Source organism: Homalodisca vitripennis, chromosome 7 (genome assembly GCF_021130785.1).
Source record: "Homalodisca vitripennis isolate AUS2020 chromosome 7, UT_GWSS_2.1, whole genome shotgun sequence".
NCBI lineage: Eukaryota > Metazoa > Arthropoda > Insecta > Hemiptera > Cicadellidae > Homalodisca > Homalodisca vitripennis.
The window spans coordinates 125,004,650-125,024,073 of record NC_060213.1 but is presented as its reverse complement, the minus strand read 5'-3'; the positions used below and the strand labels follow the sequence as shown (position 1 = coordinate 125,024,073).

Genomic DNA, 19,424 nt, shown 5'->3' with positions numbered 1-19,424 from the left:
ACATTATGGTGTAATATTGTGTAAGAGTGAGGACCCAGAGTTGCACGTAACCAATGTGTCTCTTTACGTTACGTTTATTTTTATTATGTGTATCAGTGTAATATTGTATTCCTACAAACACCTAGCCTAGTTTAGTATATATTTTCTTGCACTGAACATTTTAAATCACCTATTCATTAGTTAATTTCTAGTTAAATTATCCTTTGATTTTTAGGTATTGGTATGGCTTACCTTTTCTACAATTGTGGGAATTATGATGATTGATGAAAATGCTGAGAGAGAATTTTGATAGACCAACCAAAATTTACTGAATAACGTGAATTACTAAAAAAACTATTGGAATATTTAAGGTTAAGCTCAGAATTTGAGGAAAAAAGTTCTTTTTGAACCAAACAAGAGTCATGTTATTCTTTTTAAAATATTTATTCCTGCATTTTCCCAATTCTAAAGGTAATATCCTAAATTCCAGTCTTTTAGATTGTGCATTTTCTGTACAGACCCATCCACATTCAGGAGTTATAAAATAAAATGCAAAAGACGGTGATAATTTTATTATTTACACAGACACATTTTGTACAATCATACATATCACGTCCCATTTATACACAAGTACAATAATTATCTTATATCTGATAATCTTAAGAGAGAATGTACAATAAAGTGGCTAAATAAATAATCACAATGAACAAATATATAGAGATAGACTGTGACAACTGAAAACAACCAACAACAACAACAACTTTTAAAATAAACCACTTTGCTCAAAAACATCACAATTGCTCAAATTAAATCACTCTTCAAATCAACTATTTATAAAACTAATTTTAAATCTTACACCACGATTTTACACTCTTTGGCCTAAACCTAAAATCACAAATAGCACATGAACTTGATCGATGTATCCTTTAAAAAAGTACATTACCTCTTGTTTCGTATTAAAAATGTCCTTACAATATCAAGCTATGCTTGTACAACAAAGATGAAATGCAATATCTTTTATATAAAACGTTCTTTAAAGATATACGATTTTCGTATAATATAATGCAAAATTCTCTCTTCCATAAATCTGGTAATAGAGCAACTCTAGTCTACTCAAAATGTGACGGCTACTTACAGACTTTTGTTTTAAATCGGCTTTGACATCTATATCTATTAAAACAATTTCCCGTAACTTTATTCCTTATAAAATCTTAATATAAATATAATAGATCAATGTAAAACATTTTTCTAATAAAACAAGAAAGTAACTAAACTGCTTATTGCACTATACTTTATAACCGTATTTGCACTAATAAAAGAATATCAACACGGTTTTAACATATTGCTGCCAAAATAATTTTACTGGATTCCGATAGTGACAAAACATAAATATAAGAATTACTCAACAACTAATAGATTATAAAAAACTGAGAGAATTAATAATAATCTTTCGGCAAGAAAATACAACCAAACGTAAGGAACATGTATTAATTAATTGTTCACTATCACTAAAAAGCTAAGATTCTAGAAAATTTGCCAGATATTTATCTACAATCACCGTGATGAGCTGCTACCATTTACGAGCTGCTAACAACAAAGTTATAACGTATGTACATAAAGAATCCCACCCTTTATATAAATATAGCCTCTTTACAAAGTGATATATATTTACAGCATGTGATTCTAATAGGCTGAAAGCCCACTTGGCATCATTAACAAAATTATTAGTTACAGAAAAATCAAAGAAAACAACAATAAAGATTTGCCGGCAAAGCCGTGATTTGTCTTGTGGACATAGCACCATGGTGCTCCAGAAGTTGCTGAACCTGGGTCACGTTAAGTATAACCTGAACAACTGCAAGACAAGACTTTGTCTGTATTCAAGGGGATAGATTAAGAAAAACAAGAACACGATTGCAAGTACAGAAAAAGAATCGAAAGACAAAGATGTATTCTGTATATGATCTGATAATCGAGGACAGGATTGGGCATACAAGAGGACAGTCAGGTGTACCACCATAATTGTCTATACTGTATCCTTAATGCAGAAACAGTAATGACCATTTAAAATTTGCGGTCTTCGGAAAGGTTGATTCCTACAGCAGAGAACCTCTATCCGGTACGTCTTACGATTGAAAAGTGTATTTTTTTTTCATCCAACGCCGTGAAAGAAAACTTCACCAACCGAAAAATAAAACACATCACTTTATGGAGTTTAAGCGAGAATCTGGTAGCTTCTTCAAATCATTGGCAAGGAATCTTCTTCTTGAGGCCCGTCTTGCATTGGAGGATCTTGGTGGGGGAGAAATGCAGGACACTTTTTGTACAATAGAGACGGAGAAAATAAAGCAATTAAAAGGATAAAAAACGAAATTCAAAGTCAAGGGATACAGATTTACGAGATTAACCAGATCGGCAGATACCCGAAGAAGGAGAAGAGGAGGAAGAAGAGGGGGTTGGAATTTCACCTTTAACAAAGGATGGTTGACAAATAACGGGGAAATGCGGACGGCTCTATCTTTTTTGAGCAGTAATGATGAAGGAAACGTTGACCATATTGAGCTTTCCATCCTACAAGCCTTCTAAGATGTAAGCAGAAGTAAGTATTTACTGTCTACAAGTTATGCGATGTTTCTTGATGCATTTTAGAACTGTCTTTCTCTTAAGTATTTTGCTATTGCTGCTAAAATTACAACTAACACGAAAAATTGTCTAAAAATGCGAACTTACACTAAGTATAAAATTCTTAAGTTAGAGTTGCAGTGGCCGACCGTACAATTGTCGGCAACTAGTTTGCCTCCGTTTTGTTAAGTTTCCAGGCTAGGTGAGAGATCATGTCGATATGTCTGTTCGATACGATAGTGTTACTGAACATTGTGACTTCACGATATGTGGTGGACAATAAAAGGTAACTTATCATCAAACATATGATTGTATCAAAGGCTTACTGAAAACACAATACATCTTGTTTCTGTGTACACAAAGATCCAGCTTGATTTTGGTCTCACTAAAATTGTGTTGTCATCCTTATTTGTGGGTCAACCCAAAATCTCCTCTAAGCTTCTCTAGATATACCTGCTCTGATATAGCTTGCTTGAAACAACGGTCAAAAAATGCGGGTTCAAATTTTTAACTGAAATGCCTTTTATCATTATTAAAATATTGTTCTGTTTCTGCAGCTTATAGGGAATAAAATAAGAAACTATCAAAAAAGTGATTCTTGTTAAAATCATATACATTCATTAAAAATTTTTTTATAGCAAGGCAGAAATATTTTGGTGGAAAAATAAGTAAATTCTAAAATTGTTTTCCGAAGACAGCAAAACTACCATTTTTATTTACATTTGAGTGCAATCTATAAAATAAAATGGTGTTGAAAATAGTTAGTAACCTTTTTTTACGCTTTGGCCTCAAAGGGTTAAAATATTGTTAATCATTGAAGTAATAATATTGAATTAAATTACCATTAGTTATAAAAAATTAATTAAATAATCTTTTTAAAACACTAATAGTCGATTTTGGGTAAAAAATATATCTTTATTTAATACGTTCAAAATTATTATTCACATCCTACATCGGATGCTTTGGTACACAGAGATTATATTTGTTTTAGATAAATACAATTTTTTCACAGTTGTACTTCAAGTTTAAAAAGTTGATATGAATGAAAGGAAGGAGGAAAATAATTGAAGTATTGAAACTCTGCTACTTATAAATAAAAGTTTATCTACCTTTTACTGCCCGTATTCTGGTTGTAGCATGAGATCACTGCACTCTAAATAATGCTAACACGATATCTTTAAGCTCATCAATTGGTTACTCATAGTAAGTATGCTATTTAACATTGCTTCAACTCTTCACTGAAATTGTTTAAATGCTGTATTTATGCTTTGAAGACATTTTATTCCGATTTATAAATAAAGAAATGTTTCGATATGCTGATGAGAATAAAGATGCTTTTTTAAATGCAAATTTTAAATGCTTCAATATCACAGTAGCATAACAATGTTTTCAACAAGACCAACTATCTCAGATTTTAAGGTTTTCTACAAATGATGGAAAGGAGGAGAGTTGAAACAACTAAATAATTGGTAACGACTATGGTACGTTATGATCTTGCATTTTGTACTAAATTGCACAACAAAGTTCTTTTTTATGCTAAGTTCTATGTGGTAAATTTCAACAAAATAATTATCTCAGGTAAAAAAATCGTACTAAATACTATGTACCGTATTTGCTTTATTTCTTCTTCCGAAGAAGGAAATTTGTGAACAACCCTATGGGTTTACTCTTCTTACAAAAAAATACGTGTGGTATTCGCTGTGCTACGTTACACATGGGACTCGAGGGGTACGCCGCAGAGTCGTTCTGGCTCCGCAAAGCTGTGAGGTCTCAGGATGACAATCGCCGCAAGCCGCGAGGAGCTCAGGTCGGGGGAGCTGGTCCGCCGCTCTTTCTTCCCCTCTTCCTCCGCCTCCCGCTGCCTGTTGTCTAGCCAGTTGGTTTTATCAAAGTCCTTAGTGCCACCCACCGTGTGTCTTCGTTTGATGCTCCGGTCCACCGCAGAGCCGGTCTTCCTCTTCAGCCACCTCCCCGCCTCCAGTTGGCGCCGCTTGTTCAAGTTCGATTCCGTCTTTTCGTTTTTTGTCAACGAGTCACTTCGTTTCAGTTTCTCCTTGTTGAGCGACTCTGAGCGGCGCAGTTTACCTGAGTCGCTCTTGAGTGACTCGGATCGAAAGACCGTTCGCTCATCCCGGTTCATAGACTCGGATCGGTTTAGCCGCACCGTTTTCGTCTCGCCGTCCATATCCTTCAGGGCCTCAGCAGTTTGTGTTAACAAGTTGGTGGAGTTGGACTTATCCTTTTCATCGCAACACTCCTCTTTCGATTCCTCTTCTTTTCCCTGAAAAATAATTTATTATTACAAACTGATGTATTGAATGAATTATTATTGATGATTTTATAAGATAACATGATTATATTTGCCACAGTCATCTTTAAGAATAATGTTCAATGAATTCAAATTCAAATACTTTATTGTCACAGTTTACATAATATACATTATTTTAATCGAGCACAGCTGGAAGAACGGGTGACATTGTCAAGGTATAGAATAGAACTTAACATTACTATCAGGTATGAAACGTCAAAGTCAAAGGTTTAATTAAGTATAATGTTATAAAATTAAATATGTACAATGTTATTATAATTATAAAACACTCATAAAATTAAAATGAATAAATTTATGTATTTATATTCATATTGTTATTAAATTATTGTATCACATAGACACTCTTCAATAGAGTAATATTTTTCTCTTTTAACACAACTGAAACTTGTATTTTAAATTTGTTGCATCTTTGAATGCATTTAAATCTAGTACGCAACTTATTGTATAATTTTCTTCCAAAATATTGTGTTGGATGCTCAAACAAAGTCTATAAATTAGAAATAGTGCAACATATCTCTATTTCTTGTATTGTAATTTACAAAAAAGACCTTGAAATGCTGCCTTACAAACAATACGCATCTCAGCACATAAACCGATGGACAGGTTAACAGATTTAAGTCCTTAAATATTCCTTTGCATGAAGTTTTTCTTTTGGAAAATGTCATAATCCTTAAATATTTCTTTTGGATTCTGAAAATGTCTGCCAGCCTACCAATGAATTGAATAATAACATTAATAAATCATATACCATGAATAAATTTCATCAAATAATATTTAAGATATGAATGCGAATGTGAATATGAGGCAGCAATGAACGTCCTCAAACTGCATAAAAAATACTGTAAAAATGTTTCCACAACCACAGATAGGTGCATGCATAACTGTCTTGCAAACTCGAATTACCTCCTTGTCAGAAGCTTTGTGGAGGCTAGGGTCAGAGAAGAGGTGATGAGAGGGGGCGGGGGAAGGAGTGCGCTCGGTGGCCCCCGTGGACAGGAGTGAGCGCAGCTTGGCGTCGAATGTTGAGGTGAGGCTGACTAGTAGATCACCACCTGAGCAATAAAAATGTCACAGAGTTGAAACATTGCGTCGCTACATTATAAAACAAAACAAAAATGACAGGAAGATTTGAGAAAAATTATACTGCTTTTTGTAAAAGGCGGATCAAATCATGACCTAATTTTCTGTCACGGTCACTCAACAATTATCACTCAGACAGAGTTAAATAGTTGCTTGAATCATTACCTATATTCAATCAGAGGATTCCTGGAAGATAAATTTCTTTACCTGCAAGCTAGGTGAAAGATGGATTTAGAAACATCATGTTTAGAAGAACAAGGTTAAATTTTGTGTTTTACTTGATAGATCACCATCTGAGAATTTTGAGATGATGAAGAGAACAAGACTTTGAACTTCTGAACTTGGAATTTTACATGGTAGTGTGCAGAGTTTGTGATACTTTGAATATCGTTATGAAGGTCTATACACAAAGGTCTGAAATATAAGAAGGGAGAGATCATGTCAATTCGAAATGGCTGAACAAGATGACCAGATGATTGTGATAAAACGATAAAAATGTATTTTTTAATCTCAGACAAACGCCACCATCTGAATAAAAAACAATCTCTAACGAATAAGATCAACAATTTTTTTCTAAAAAAAAAAATTCTAAACCAATTTTGGTTTTTACCAGCAGTTCTGACCATCATAGGAAAACATTTGTATTCATTTCAGTAAACTCCTGGTAAAACATAAATAACAACTTTATAAAATTTTTCCTTTCTCAAAGTTTGTAATCTTGCAAACTTAGTCTCTGCACACTACAACAAAGGTCTTTTACAACCTTTAGTCACTTCTGCCAAATAGTCAGGACCATCAAAGCAAAAACAAGTGAGCTGAAAGATGAGGGCGGCTGATTTGTGAGAGTTCAGTCTTCAAACTACTCACCAACAATTGGAAAAATAAAATAAAATAAGAAAAGTTACCTGTGAAAATAGCCAAAATCTTTCAAGAACAATTTTCTTACAACATTGAGACACTCATACTTTTCTGTGCAAACAAGATTTGCTCTGAGTTTGATAAGATCACTTTAAAGGCATACTCATAAAACATAGCACAAACCATAACAAAATTAACAAAAACATACCAATCAATGCACAGGAAACATTAATACCCTTCCTGTTTCTTAAAATACTCTTTACACAGTTTAAAAACTTTTTTTATATTTTTTTTAAATCCTAAATTACCTATTTTACAGGCCTTTGGTCACAAACAAATCACAACTAAAGCTAGAACACGTTCTGTTGATTTGTGTATCCATTTAAATAATTGAAAAAATTACTTTTACACTTTACACGAAATAAATTAATTGTATACTAGATTAAAAAAGCATCTTAGATATATATAAATTACCAATTGTTGCTCTTTGAATTTTTTAGTAAAACAAGTATTAGTCGCAACTTTAGTGAAGGCGCTGTAATTTGTTGTAAGACAAGTAAATGATCGGAAAATTCAGCAAATTCTAGTTTACCCTATTTGATCATACGTTTAGAAATTTCTTTAAAAAGCCGCATAGCTTTTTACATAGAACATATTTTAAAAATGTATTAACTACTTTGTTCCGTTAATGTACTATGGAATTTTATAACAGTCTGCACTACAACAGATGTAAAAAATCGTAGCAAACAAGAATGAGATAAAATTAAATACTTTGTACAATCTTTTAACGAAAAAAAAAAAAATATATATATTTTAAAGGCAGAGATTATTGTGACCTATAACTTCTGAGTGAATTACAGTAAATATTAATAAAAAGAGGGCTTAGACCTCAACTGTTAATTTTTTTAAACATACGTTTTAGAATTTTTAGACCAACGTAACTATGCTACTCTAAGTTTGTTACAAAAACACGTGCAGGTATAATTTAATCTGTCTGACGGGTAACAACATGTCTTGATTGGTCAGCACATGTGCCGGACACAAGCAACAACTCGATTTTCCACGTTGGTAACCGTATCGAAACTGTTGGGACGTTACAAATTTTGCAGTCCCTGTTGATGACAAAGTATACATCAAGACAAAAGTGCAAAACACTTAATGACCCATGCCACAAACCATTATTAAAAACACTAACAGAACCTGAGTTGAAAGAAGTGCAAGTATAGAAAACATTTGAGACAAACAAAATCAAATAACTTGATTTCCACCTGGTAAAACTTTGAGCAAAAAACCCTGTTCTTAGAAACAAAAAAGTAGTGCATAAATAAAGTTTATCTGCTTTTTAAAATAATACAACAAAAACATTTATGAAATACTAAGGGAACCTCTAGTTTGCATTAACCGATAACAATAGTCAACAGACGTAAACGTAACAAAACGTATGTGGGACATTCTTTCCATGTGCTTAAATGAAGCAGAACGCTTTTTATTGTTTCATTGGCACATTTATTTTACTTTAAACTTTTACTCAGTATCCTAATGTAGTTTAAAATTCTGTATTCAAGAAGTTAGTGTGACAATCCATTATTTTAAAGAACGAGATAAAATAGACAGTAAATATTTTGGAAGTAAACAAACTGTAACATATTATTTAAAATAGATACACCATGGTACTCATGCCATGAATGAGGTACTTTTTTGATTTTACTCGGAATTAATTAATGTTTATTTTTAATTTATAAAAAAAGTTCATTGCGTATTAAGACGGAAAAAGGGGCAGATCAATTGAAATGACGCGTATAGGAAGTATTTTCAAAACAAAAACAATATTGAAGTCCAAGCAGTGAATAAATGATATTAGGTGCAATGAATAAACAAATCGAGCACTCATTCACATGAAAACACTGAAACAGCTGTGAGGAAGAGGGTTGAATAGAGTTGCACATGATTGAAAAATGAATGAATGGAAACTCTCTCGTGTTTTTGTCACAAAATTATTTTTGCATCATAATATATGATCGATGGAACTTTTTTTGGGATTACGAGATTAGGTTTTAAAACTTGGACACAAAAAATTATAAATAAAAGTTCAATTTGAATTTTGGAGAAAACAAATCTATATGTCCTGATCAGCTAGCTCTCTCAGTGGGGGATTTGAATTTGTTGGCCCCTTAGGCTAGAAAATATTTGTGTTTCCCACCCACTCCTAAAAAGTCGTTTGTGAATTTTGTAAATGGTGTTCTACCAGGACGTGACAAAAATCGTAAATTTGTTCATACCTATTAAAGATACTTTTATTGAACTTGAAGCACTTTGAAAGAAAATCATGAATGTGTCACATTTGGAAGTCACAACACATTATTTTCTTGCTTCTTTTGACAACAATTCCCTTACAACTTCTTTAACATTCATGTCATACAGCATTTGTCCCGGCCTAGTGAGCCTATTGGTAAATCTGTCATTGCCAACACTTGAGGTGGAAAACTCGAAAGGGGTGGAAAAATCAATATTGGGCCACCGAGTTCACTTCCCCACGTTGTACTGATCCGCTAAAAAGGACTCGCTAATGTTTAATACACACAATTTGAATCATATGAGACTTGTTAAATAAAACGTGGTTTGTAATAAATTTACATGACAGCAGAATACTGTTAATTTGACCTCGAATGGTCCACCATTATAAACCTCAACCAGAATTTTTCCTTTCAAACGCGATAATGAACGACACTGCATATTTCGTACTTGGTGGGAGATTGTATTGACATTTTTCACAAAGTTTATTGTTGTATCGACAGTTCTCAGCATACTGACCTCGAACCGGTCTCGTTGCGGAGGGGAGGAATCAGGCTACACGACAATGTAGCCAATATGTCAGAAAAAGATTTCTCTGGCTATGAGAGTCTCAATATACTCAATTTCTGGATATGTCTCGTATTTTAACACTAGTTTATGAATTTATATAGTTAAAGATCCCAAGAAGATGTAATTTAAAATTGTTTATGTTCCACTTCAAGTGTTGACCATCATTTTATTAAAAACAAATTTAGACATTACTTTTTAGAAAAGTGGTTTTATAAGGATTAACAATTATACTAACAAAATATACTAGCTTCATTTACTAAAGAAAAAAATACTAGAAAATCTGATTTGACTCTTGTACAAATATTGAAACAAGCGTTTATTCAACACGCTTGCTTGTACGCTTAAAGAAATATTAATTCAAATTTTTTATGATGACTTACGTCAATAAAATATGTTTACAATCATTGGTCCTAGTTGCTCTGTTTTGAGATAAAATGTCACACTCTATACATAAACAAAAGATATGAAAACAGTTCAGGAACAGAGAAGTTAAGAAAATTGATAGATAACCAGCCAGATAAATCGTGACTCATTGTATATAACCATAAATATATAAAACAATATCGTGCTACAAACAGTTGAGTTATTACAAGAAAACAACAATGTCATATTTAATGAAATAAAAGGAAACAGTATTTCTAGATTAATGTTAAAATCTGTTGATTACGAGAAGATAATGCCTGATTGATGAGATGAAGGTTAGGCACACCATACAGGTCGAGTTAACTGTTAGGAGGAGTGGGAGGGGGGTGAGTGCATGCGACGGTCTGGGCGTTAGTGCGCACTCCTGGCTGTGTTACGTGGGAACCCACGTCCGCTCAAGATTGGGCGGATTGAATCTTCGGACAATCGGATTCACCTAATCTTGATTCCAGCAAAACCGGATCTGAACCTAGATCTACGAAAATCATTAGGGATCGGCAATCGTTGAACTGTTAGCATGGCTGCGTGCCCGGAATATCGGGGGATAAGACAGCAATTTGCCCTCAGGAAAAAATGGAGTTTAAGCTGAAAAGTATAAAATAAAATTGAAAAAGCCATACATTGCTGAAATTAAATAAATTATTTCTAGATAAACTCTTTTTTTAATTATTGTAAATTTTAATTTACGGATTTATAAAAAATTACTTCTTATCTTGAGGTGCAATAATCATTTGTGCTCGCTGATTCTATTTTTACCTATGATGTGGTTTTTCTACTCCCTGAGTTTTCAACTGATCTCATCATGGTAATTCAGTTTTTATTAATTTACTTCGCTTGTTACACAATTATCATACTTCGTCAAGTTGATAAGGCCTTGACATGTTTAATCACAACCATGCCATAAATATTGGTCCAATTTATTCATTCTTTGATTTTGATGTCATATTGTACTACTGCTTCTAGTTTTGTATTGTTCACCTTATGATTGTTCAATTTTTATCAATTACTTTTTTTGGTGCAATAATCATGCTTCGTCAGGTTGATAAGGTCTTGACATGTTTTTCACCATCGTATCATGATTGTTTGTTCAATGTTTATTCATGCTTTGATTATGATGTCATATTGAACTACTGCTTCTGGTTTTACATTGTTTTTGTCATGATTGTTTAATTTTTATAAATTTTGCTAGTAATTGCTTGTGGTGCAATCATGTTTTATCAAGTTGATAAGGCCTTGACGTGTTCATCACCACCATTGGTTGTTTCTTCTAGCTAATGCACCATGATCAGATTGTACTTGAAATTTTTAGTCTCGTTCATCTATATTACTCAATCTTAGAATTTTTACAAAGTTTACAACTGTATCTATAATTAAAGGACTTTATTGTTTGTTCATATTTATGCATATTAGTTTTATAATTATTGAAGGTTATTTCAAATGGATAGAAAATCCAGTAACGAACTGGTACTTTAAAAAGAAAGTACTGGCTTTGAGAGTATCCTGGCTATCCTGGACGTGTAGCTACAACAAGGGACAATAGAAGAGAGGGATGGAGGAGTTAGAGCTACAAATTGTTGAAGTTTCACGTTCAAATTTAAAACGCAGCTTAAGATCCTCTTCATTGTTGCTTTCCAACTCTAACACGTTTAGAGTTCTATCCTTGAAAATTAAATGACACCTTTAAGTAAACAAAATAAAAAATATTGATACGTTTCAATAGAAAAAATAACACGCAATAATATAAGTAATAATTTTTAACAGTATTTAAAGATAAGAATTAGCCAGGTTCACTCTGAACAAACTTTTGGCCAAAGCCATCTCAACGAAGGCTCACAAAAAAATATTTTTAAGTCAGAGTTCATAGCTCGTTTTTATCTCCACACAGCCGATCATACGCAGAATTTTCGGACGGAGCCGATTTTTAATGGATGCCGCAATACTCAAGCATTACTGGAGGCAAAGTTCACTCGTTAAAACCAAACTCAAACCACACTCAGAAACTCGGTTATTGTTTTGATTATGGAAAGAAAAGCATTCAAACAAAATTATGTACATATTAGTCTGAAAGCCAGGAGTCCGCAGGGGGAGGGGGCTACCTGGGGCTAGTGGCGCCAAGGGGGCTGCTCCGCGTAGTCAAAGTGGAAACCAGGAGCAAATATACGTCCCCGTCGTCTCCCTACACACCCAGACAACACATTTACAACGTCTCTTCTGTCTTTACGTTACGTTACGTTACTGCAGATCTCAAGTGCTCACTTTGCGGCTAACAAAAACTGACATCAGTCAAGAGAGAAATAAAAAGCGACAGAGATGGCAGTAGAGATTAAAACAAAGCGTGAAAGCAAACAAAACTGATGCCAAAAAATAAGTATAACTTTATCCTGATAAGCAACATTGTATGGGCATTTTCACAGTGACTCGCAATACGAGTTGACTAAACTGTGTAAACAGTGAATTCTTATAAATGGATCCATATCACTCTTTTCATATAAAACATGGTTTTTGAGAAATGCACTGAAAAATTATAAACAAATATTCTAAATGGTATATTTATTTAGGGATTTCACTAAATTATATTAAAGTACTTCTGCCTGATGCAGATGAATTTGTAATCAACAATTCTAAAGATAACTAATTTAATGTTTGATTTGTGGTTTTATAATTAATATACTGATTTGGTCTTGAACTGTATTTAAACAATTTATACAAGTTTTTTTTTTTAATATCTAAAGACCAAGAATTCTGATATAATAAGCTAAATATTATGAGTTTTAAGACAGGACACAATCATGTTAAATTAAAATTTGACCTAGAGGACAAAAAGCATGTTTCAAAGTAATTAGAAACTTGCTCAAACTGTAGCAAATGTTTTCATATGTGTGAGATTTAAATCGTATTATTTTACCTTAACAATAAAATTAGATTGTAAAGACTTCAATAAGTACACTTCACTATATTATTAATGTAAATAATGTTAACTTTCACTGTTTTGTTGAGAGATAGATTATAAGATCAAGATGCGATATTATTATTTAAGCCCATCATTGCGAATGACTACATGTAATATGTAGTTCACACAAAGCACTAGCACTAGAAATCTTAAACTATTTTCTGTTCCACTGCACTGTCACAGTGAGGAATGTTTTGTAACAACAATAATAAAATTATAATCTGAAAATTTAAATTAATTTTTATACCCATATCACTGATTAGGACTACTGGACCATCACTCACTAAAGAATATATATATTTAATTTTCAGGATTTAAAAGTGTAGCCGAATTTACACAGAATTTAAATATTTAAAAAAGCTACCTTGGTAACAACAATTAAGTTGGCAATACTGGGCAGAGAGCATATTTTAGTGTATATTTTACACAAACCTAGTTTTAAATATGTTTTACAAATGTAAATCAACACAAGAATTTAGAGAGGTTTTTTTATATAATGGCGGAAATAGTTATTGACATAATTACCTTCGTCAGAGACATGGCTGGGCGGTCGCTCTGACGGTGTCAGGTCATGGAGGGAGTCCAGAGAGCCACAACGTCCAAGACCTGGCTCCCCCTGAGACATAAACAACCAAGGTCACTTCAGCAAGACGTTGTTGTGAGAGGAATCATAAAATCTAATGCACGAAGAAACCTTGCAGGTTACTGTGACTGAATTTATTGTAACTAATACTCGACAAATCCTAACCTGCTCCTTTCCAGACTTGAACCGCTTGAGGTTCCCGTTGGCTTGTTTCTCTGTCGGTAGGTTGACGTTCTCCGCCGACGAGCCCCGCCGTAGTGCCCCTGCCCCTCCTTCCTCCTTGTGCCGGCCCCGCCCAGTAGAGGGGGGGACTATCGCCAGAGGTTTCACCGGTCGACCCGACTCTGCTATCTTCTTCACGATAGCTGCACAGAATACAGAACCTTTTAGAATAGTGATATTTTTATTAGTAGCTGACTGTTAATAAAAACAATTTTTTGCCACCCAAATTAAATAGAATCTTCCTATCCAGCCGTCCAACGCACAACACAGTATTTCGATTCCATTTTGGTCGGTGGAAGATACAAAACCCAATTCAAAAAATAACAAGTTATTTAACAAAATGCACCCAAAACATTCTCCCACGGTATCCCAGCATGCGATGCAAATCCTTGAAATTGCCACTTACCTTGTACACACAAATAACAATTTAGTTTATCTGCAAAATCATCGACATTAAATAATTGCTTGAAATATAAAACTCTTTTTCAACTTTTTAAAAGTTGATAAACCCATGACTACTAAATATAAAACAGTTGGTCTAAAATTAATTTCAACTTGAAAATATGACTCCTAATCAAACAAAAGAATTGCTGGGAAAGTTTAAGAAAACATGAGTTAAGAAAGCCAATTGTAATTAGAAGGTTTAATCACCTTAGCAAACCATTCATCAGTTCTTTCTTTCAAGACTGATATATTATCAGACTCTAGTTGTTCTGATAGAAATCAGCTTCAAAAATCCTTGAAGTTTTTGACCACCAGCTTTAAATTGTTAAAAAATATGTTACAACGTATTTAACTAAAAAAGGTTTTCATTACTGAACAAACACAGAAAATGCATAAAAAGCTTGTACTAAATGTTTTTAAGTCACTAAGGAATTCTATAATTGTTATTACAAAACTAACCTAACATGTTTAATATGTTAAAATGTCACTTTACTGAAGCACACTTATGTGATCGTTAACAAAAAGCAGTATTCTATTTTTACAATATACACTAAAAAATCATACAGAACAATTAAAAAAAGAAGTTTTTGATATATTGGTATCATTGGTAAAGTTTTTATATATTTTCTATCAACTGGTAACAATCCCCGGCTTTCAGCCTATTAATTCAAACCTAACCTAAAATTGTAAAAAGATATTAGTATATCTGACCATTCAGGGATTATAACTAATGGCCATGTGGTAAACACAAAACATACACAACTTTCTACCTGGCAGAAATTGTGAGTATCTGATCCAAGGAGACGTACTTTAAACCTTATACATGTTTAAAAAGAATTTCACAAAGACTGAAACAAGCCATCATAAAGACAACAACACTGCAACGGATGGACAGAAACCTGATGGGTTGGTGTGGTCATCCATCTCCAGCTCTCGCTTGCTTTGCTCTCTCTCAGAGTCTGGCTCTAGACGTCGTATCCTTGCCGAATCTCTGTGCAGCATAGCTTTCGTCTCCAGTTCAAATCTGCAACATACAGGATATACAGTATTGTTAAGTGATAGGTCTACTATGACAAATGTATTTCTTATTTTCATTTTCACTATTCTTTTACTGGTGTAGTAAAACTGACAGGAACAGTAATGCATACTAACCCTGAACTGGCAATCCACTTTATAATGTCGATCTGAATATTGATTTGAGTGGAAATCAACATTATAATGTCGATCTGGGTCGATTTATGAGTGGCAACCGAAATTATGTTGATTAAAATTGATTTACGAGAGGCAATCTACATTACAATGTCGATTTGAATCAATTCACGAGTGATAATTGACATTATAATGTAAATCTGATTAGATTTATGAGTGGAAATCGAAATTATAATGTCCATCTGAATCGATTTTTGAGTGGCAATATGCATTAAAATGTCGATCTAAATAAATTTATGAGTCGCAATTGACATTATAATGTCGATCTGAAACTGATGTGTTTTGATAGTTCATATAGTACATAAATCAACACTACCATCAGTATTTGTATACCATTTCAAATATAAGAATTGCTGATTTCAATGTTAAAATTTGATTTGCTGTTTCAGCAACAGTGATGTCAGTGACATAAAATGCTTTATGTATGTTTTTTATGCCATAACTATCTCCACATTTTCCTGAAATTAATGTATTACACATATAGGTTTGTAGTAAAAACATATTTTTTTACAACATTTTAAAAGTACGAGAACAAAACACTCAAAAATAACTGCCAGCTCCAGGGTTAAATATTTTTTAAACTGAAGATGGGTTCAAACAGCAAATCAAAAACATCATAAGATTTAAAAAAAATCGTTTTACAGATTTTCAATGTGATATGAACGGGAAATATTTGTTGATAATCATGGCACTGGGTTGCATAAACCTAAGAATAAGGGATTGTTGATCCGATCAGAAAACAGCTACTAAATAATACATTACATTGTAAGCTCTTGACGATTTATCTGACACTGTAACTATACATCAAACGTAATCACAAACTAAAAATAATTTTTGTTATGCAGTAGATTTCCCTCTCATAAGGCCTTGGATGGTTTGACCAATCCAATGATTGAAATGAATCATTCATAGAATGGTTCATGGCAAAATCAATACGAATCAACTTTTCTGTTTAGTTTCTGTTTATTATGTTATATTTCTGATGTATGCTTGTTCATTTACCACATTTATAATACAATATCTGTGAATGCAATAACATTATGATTCAACAAGAGAAACACAACAGCACTTTTTGAGTAATCGCCACTAAATTGTTAAAACCATCTTAATAGTTGACATTTTACATAAAGGTATGTAATTATAGAGCGCTATTTTACATTTACAGAATACCTACGGTTCATTTAGCCATTTCGTAATCTACTCGAGGGTATGGTACCAATGTGGCCGGATTATAGAGGAATCAACTGTACTTGACTTTTCACTATCACTTCTTGATTTCGTTACATTGGCCTTTGAAAACGGCAGTTATTTTCACATCGAGGAATTATACTAAAATACGGTGGCTTACTTACCGTCGTATCCTTTCTTGCGTAGTAGCAGACAGTCCTGCGTAAGTGCGTATCGTTCCGTCATCCAACTGCGGCCGCACCGCCTGCTCCTCGCTTGCAGCCACTGCCGACACAATTGTAAATTTGGTGATCAAGTCAGCACTTATTTTATGTCATTAATCAGCACCCTGGTGATTATAGTGCTCTAACTCATTAAGTGTCTACCAGAAATACTAAAAACTGATTTTTGTAGGTTTTACAGGGTCCCTTTAAAAATTTCAAAATAAATCTTATATGTAGTGTATGTATAAAAGGCTGTATAATAATAGTTTTTATTATTAAGAATCAAAAAACAATTAAATAACTTTAAAGTAAAAAAATATTTTACAGTATATACTATATTTATTATCTGAGATGTGAAGAAATTCATTACATAAAAGTATCTGCATCATAATAATATATAAAGTATTTAAAAAAACCAAAATAGCCTAATTGTAAGAAATTTAATTTTGAACATATAAATATATAGTGTTAAGAGATTCAGAATAAAATGGTAACTAATAATTTTTTTTATTTTTCCAGAAAAAATGGTAAATTTTTACCCATTTTAAGGTGCAATAAAATAAGGATAACAAAAAAAATTAATGTGTTTTTTTAAATCTTTTTCTGAAGCTGGTTGATGTAGAAGAGTGTAAAAATAAGTTTTTTTACTTCAAAATTAACAAAAAACAAAGCAAAATACAACTTCTACTTCCGACTTAACAAAGTCAGCTGCGTCAGAGTCCATTAAAATGTCACGAGTGTCAGAGATTGATCTACAAGGATCACCCATTCTGAAGTATTACGATCAAGAATGAATGATAGAACTTTGCTCCATAGGAATAAACAAAACTTTTGAACAAATAATTTGTCTACAAATAACAATGTCTTCTGCACAGAAGTTAACGACAAAATCACATCTCAGAAATCCATACATATTAGGAACTAGAAACAGGATTTATGAAAATCAAAGACCACTAAATCTAAAAAACTACTCATGTGCTTTCGATTGACGTATAATTTAAATGTCCATAATGATTTAATCGGTAAAACACAAACCGAGACTTTTGGTGTCAATCGCATTTATGCAGTTACTTGAACAACATTTCCAGGTTCAAAGGTAAGTAAATTGTGAAAGGAAGAAACTTGGAATGACTCGTTAAGACTCACCGTTGTCGGGTAGGCTGGTAGGCTGAGGGGCCGCAGGCAGACTCGCGGCAGGCAGACCACCGGGGTGGCCGGCCTCTGTACTACTCGCATCCTCCGTTGAGGCTAGCCTCTCCTTGCGGTGCTGTTGCTTGCTCTTCGTTTCCAGTCTCTGTATAACACCTGCGTGTTAGTGCCCACTGTCTACTATATTATTATTATTACAGAGAAGCTTGTGAACGGAGACAGTACCGATGGCAATTTGTGATGGACAGTTACATAATCACTCCTTTTTTTGTCTAGAAATGCAATGTTCTAAGTGTAACTCACTGAAATGGTTTCTTGCCATCAGGTCTGTTCTGGTTTACAAGCTTCTATAATCCTGTGTGCAATTTTGGGATATTTTCTTAACCCTTTGAGTGCCAAGTATTTATTGAGTGGGCGCTTAACCCTTTGAGTGCCAAGTATTTATTGAGTGGGCGTACTGAAAAGTGCCAGGTATTTTTCTAGTGGGTGCACCTAAAAGTGCCAGCCCTTATGAAGGCATTTTGCAAGGTTTAAAAAAAAATTCACAGTTTGATTATTTAATAAGCTGTCAACATACTTTTTTGCAATTTTCTTTGAAAACTCTGCCTTAAAATAATAAAATTACCATAAAATTAAATTTAGGAATATCAAAAATGGACTTGCGTCAAAAAATCCCAGAATTAATTTAAATTTAATTTTTCAACCTAATTATCATTACCAAACAAATCTGATCTTTTTTTGTCCATAATATCACTGGAAAGAGTATTCAATTGTCTATAAATCTTGATAAATGTATATCATTATCTTCAATAATGAGTGAGTTATACAACATTTAAGAAACTAATGTCACATTGTTTCCGGTAGCCATGTCAACAAAAAATGTTTATATGTGAGTTCTAGATTGATTTTCGTTAAAGTCAATTGATCTGAAGGTACTGTAACAATTTATTTTGAAAAGAACAGTTCTTCACAAACAATTTAATATAATATTAGTTTTTCGATTTTTAGTGATTTTTTCCCGAACACACGTTAAAATCGGACGTTGGCATTCAAAGGGTTAGAAAACTGTGTTTAGGACCAAATCCCAAAAATAATTAAATGGACTAAAATATATTACATATATTTTCTGACTATAATATGACCCACTTCTTTTGTATTGACTGTGTTTTAAATTACCCTGTTGTTTATACATTTTATAAGTTAAAGCATTGTAGATTTTCATAACAGTTTGTTTTACTTAAATCTAACTTTATAAAAAAAAAAAATACTGATGAAACAGTAAAAAACATAAAATCCCTTTCAAAAATTGATCCAGTGTGGTAT

General features: G+C 33.0%; 1 protein-coding gene across 1 annotated transcript in view; it reads right to left on the bottom strand.

Annotated features, from left to right (window-relative positions):
• Window positions 1-536: 536 nt before the first annotated feature.
• Window positions 537-19,424, bottom strand: part of LOC124366876 (rho GTPase-activating protein 21-like) — a 271,854-nt gene continuing 252,966 nt past the window's right edge. The window contains exons 32-38 of the mRNA XM_046823476.1: window positions 18,099-18,246; window positions 16,914-17,013; window positions 15,252-15,376; window positions 13,852-14,051; window positions 13,629-13,719; window positions 5,834-5,982; window positions 537-4,882 (exon numbers count right to left, since the gene is read on the bottom strand). Coding sequence (XP_046679432.1) covers window positions 4,310-4,882; window positions 5,834-5,982; window positions 13,629-13,719; window positions 13,852-14,051; window positions 15,252-15,376; window positions 16,914-17,013; window positions 18,099-18,246 — 1,386 coding nt within the window. The 3' untranslated portion in view covers window positions 537-4,309. The remainder of the gene's footprint in view (window positions 4,883-5,833; window positions 5,983-13,628; window positions 13,720-13,851; window positions 14,052-15,251; window positions 15,377-16,913; window positions 17,014-18,098; window positions 18,247-19,424) is intronic.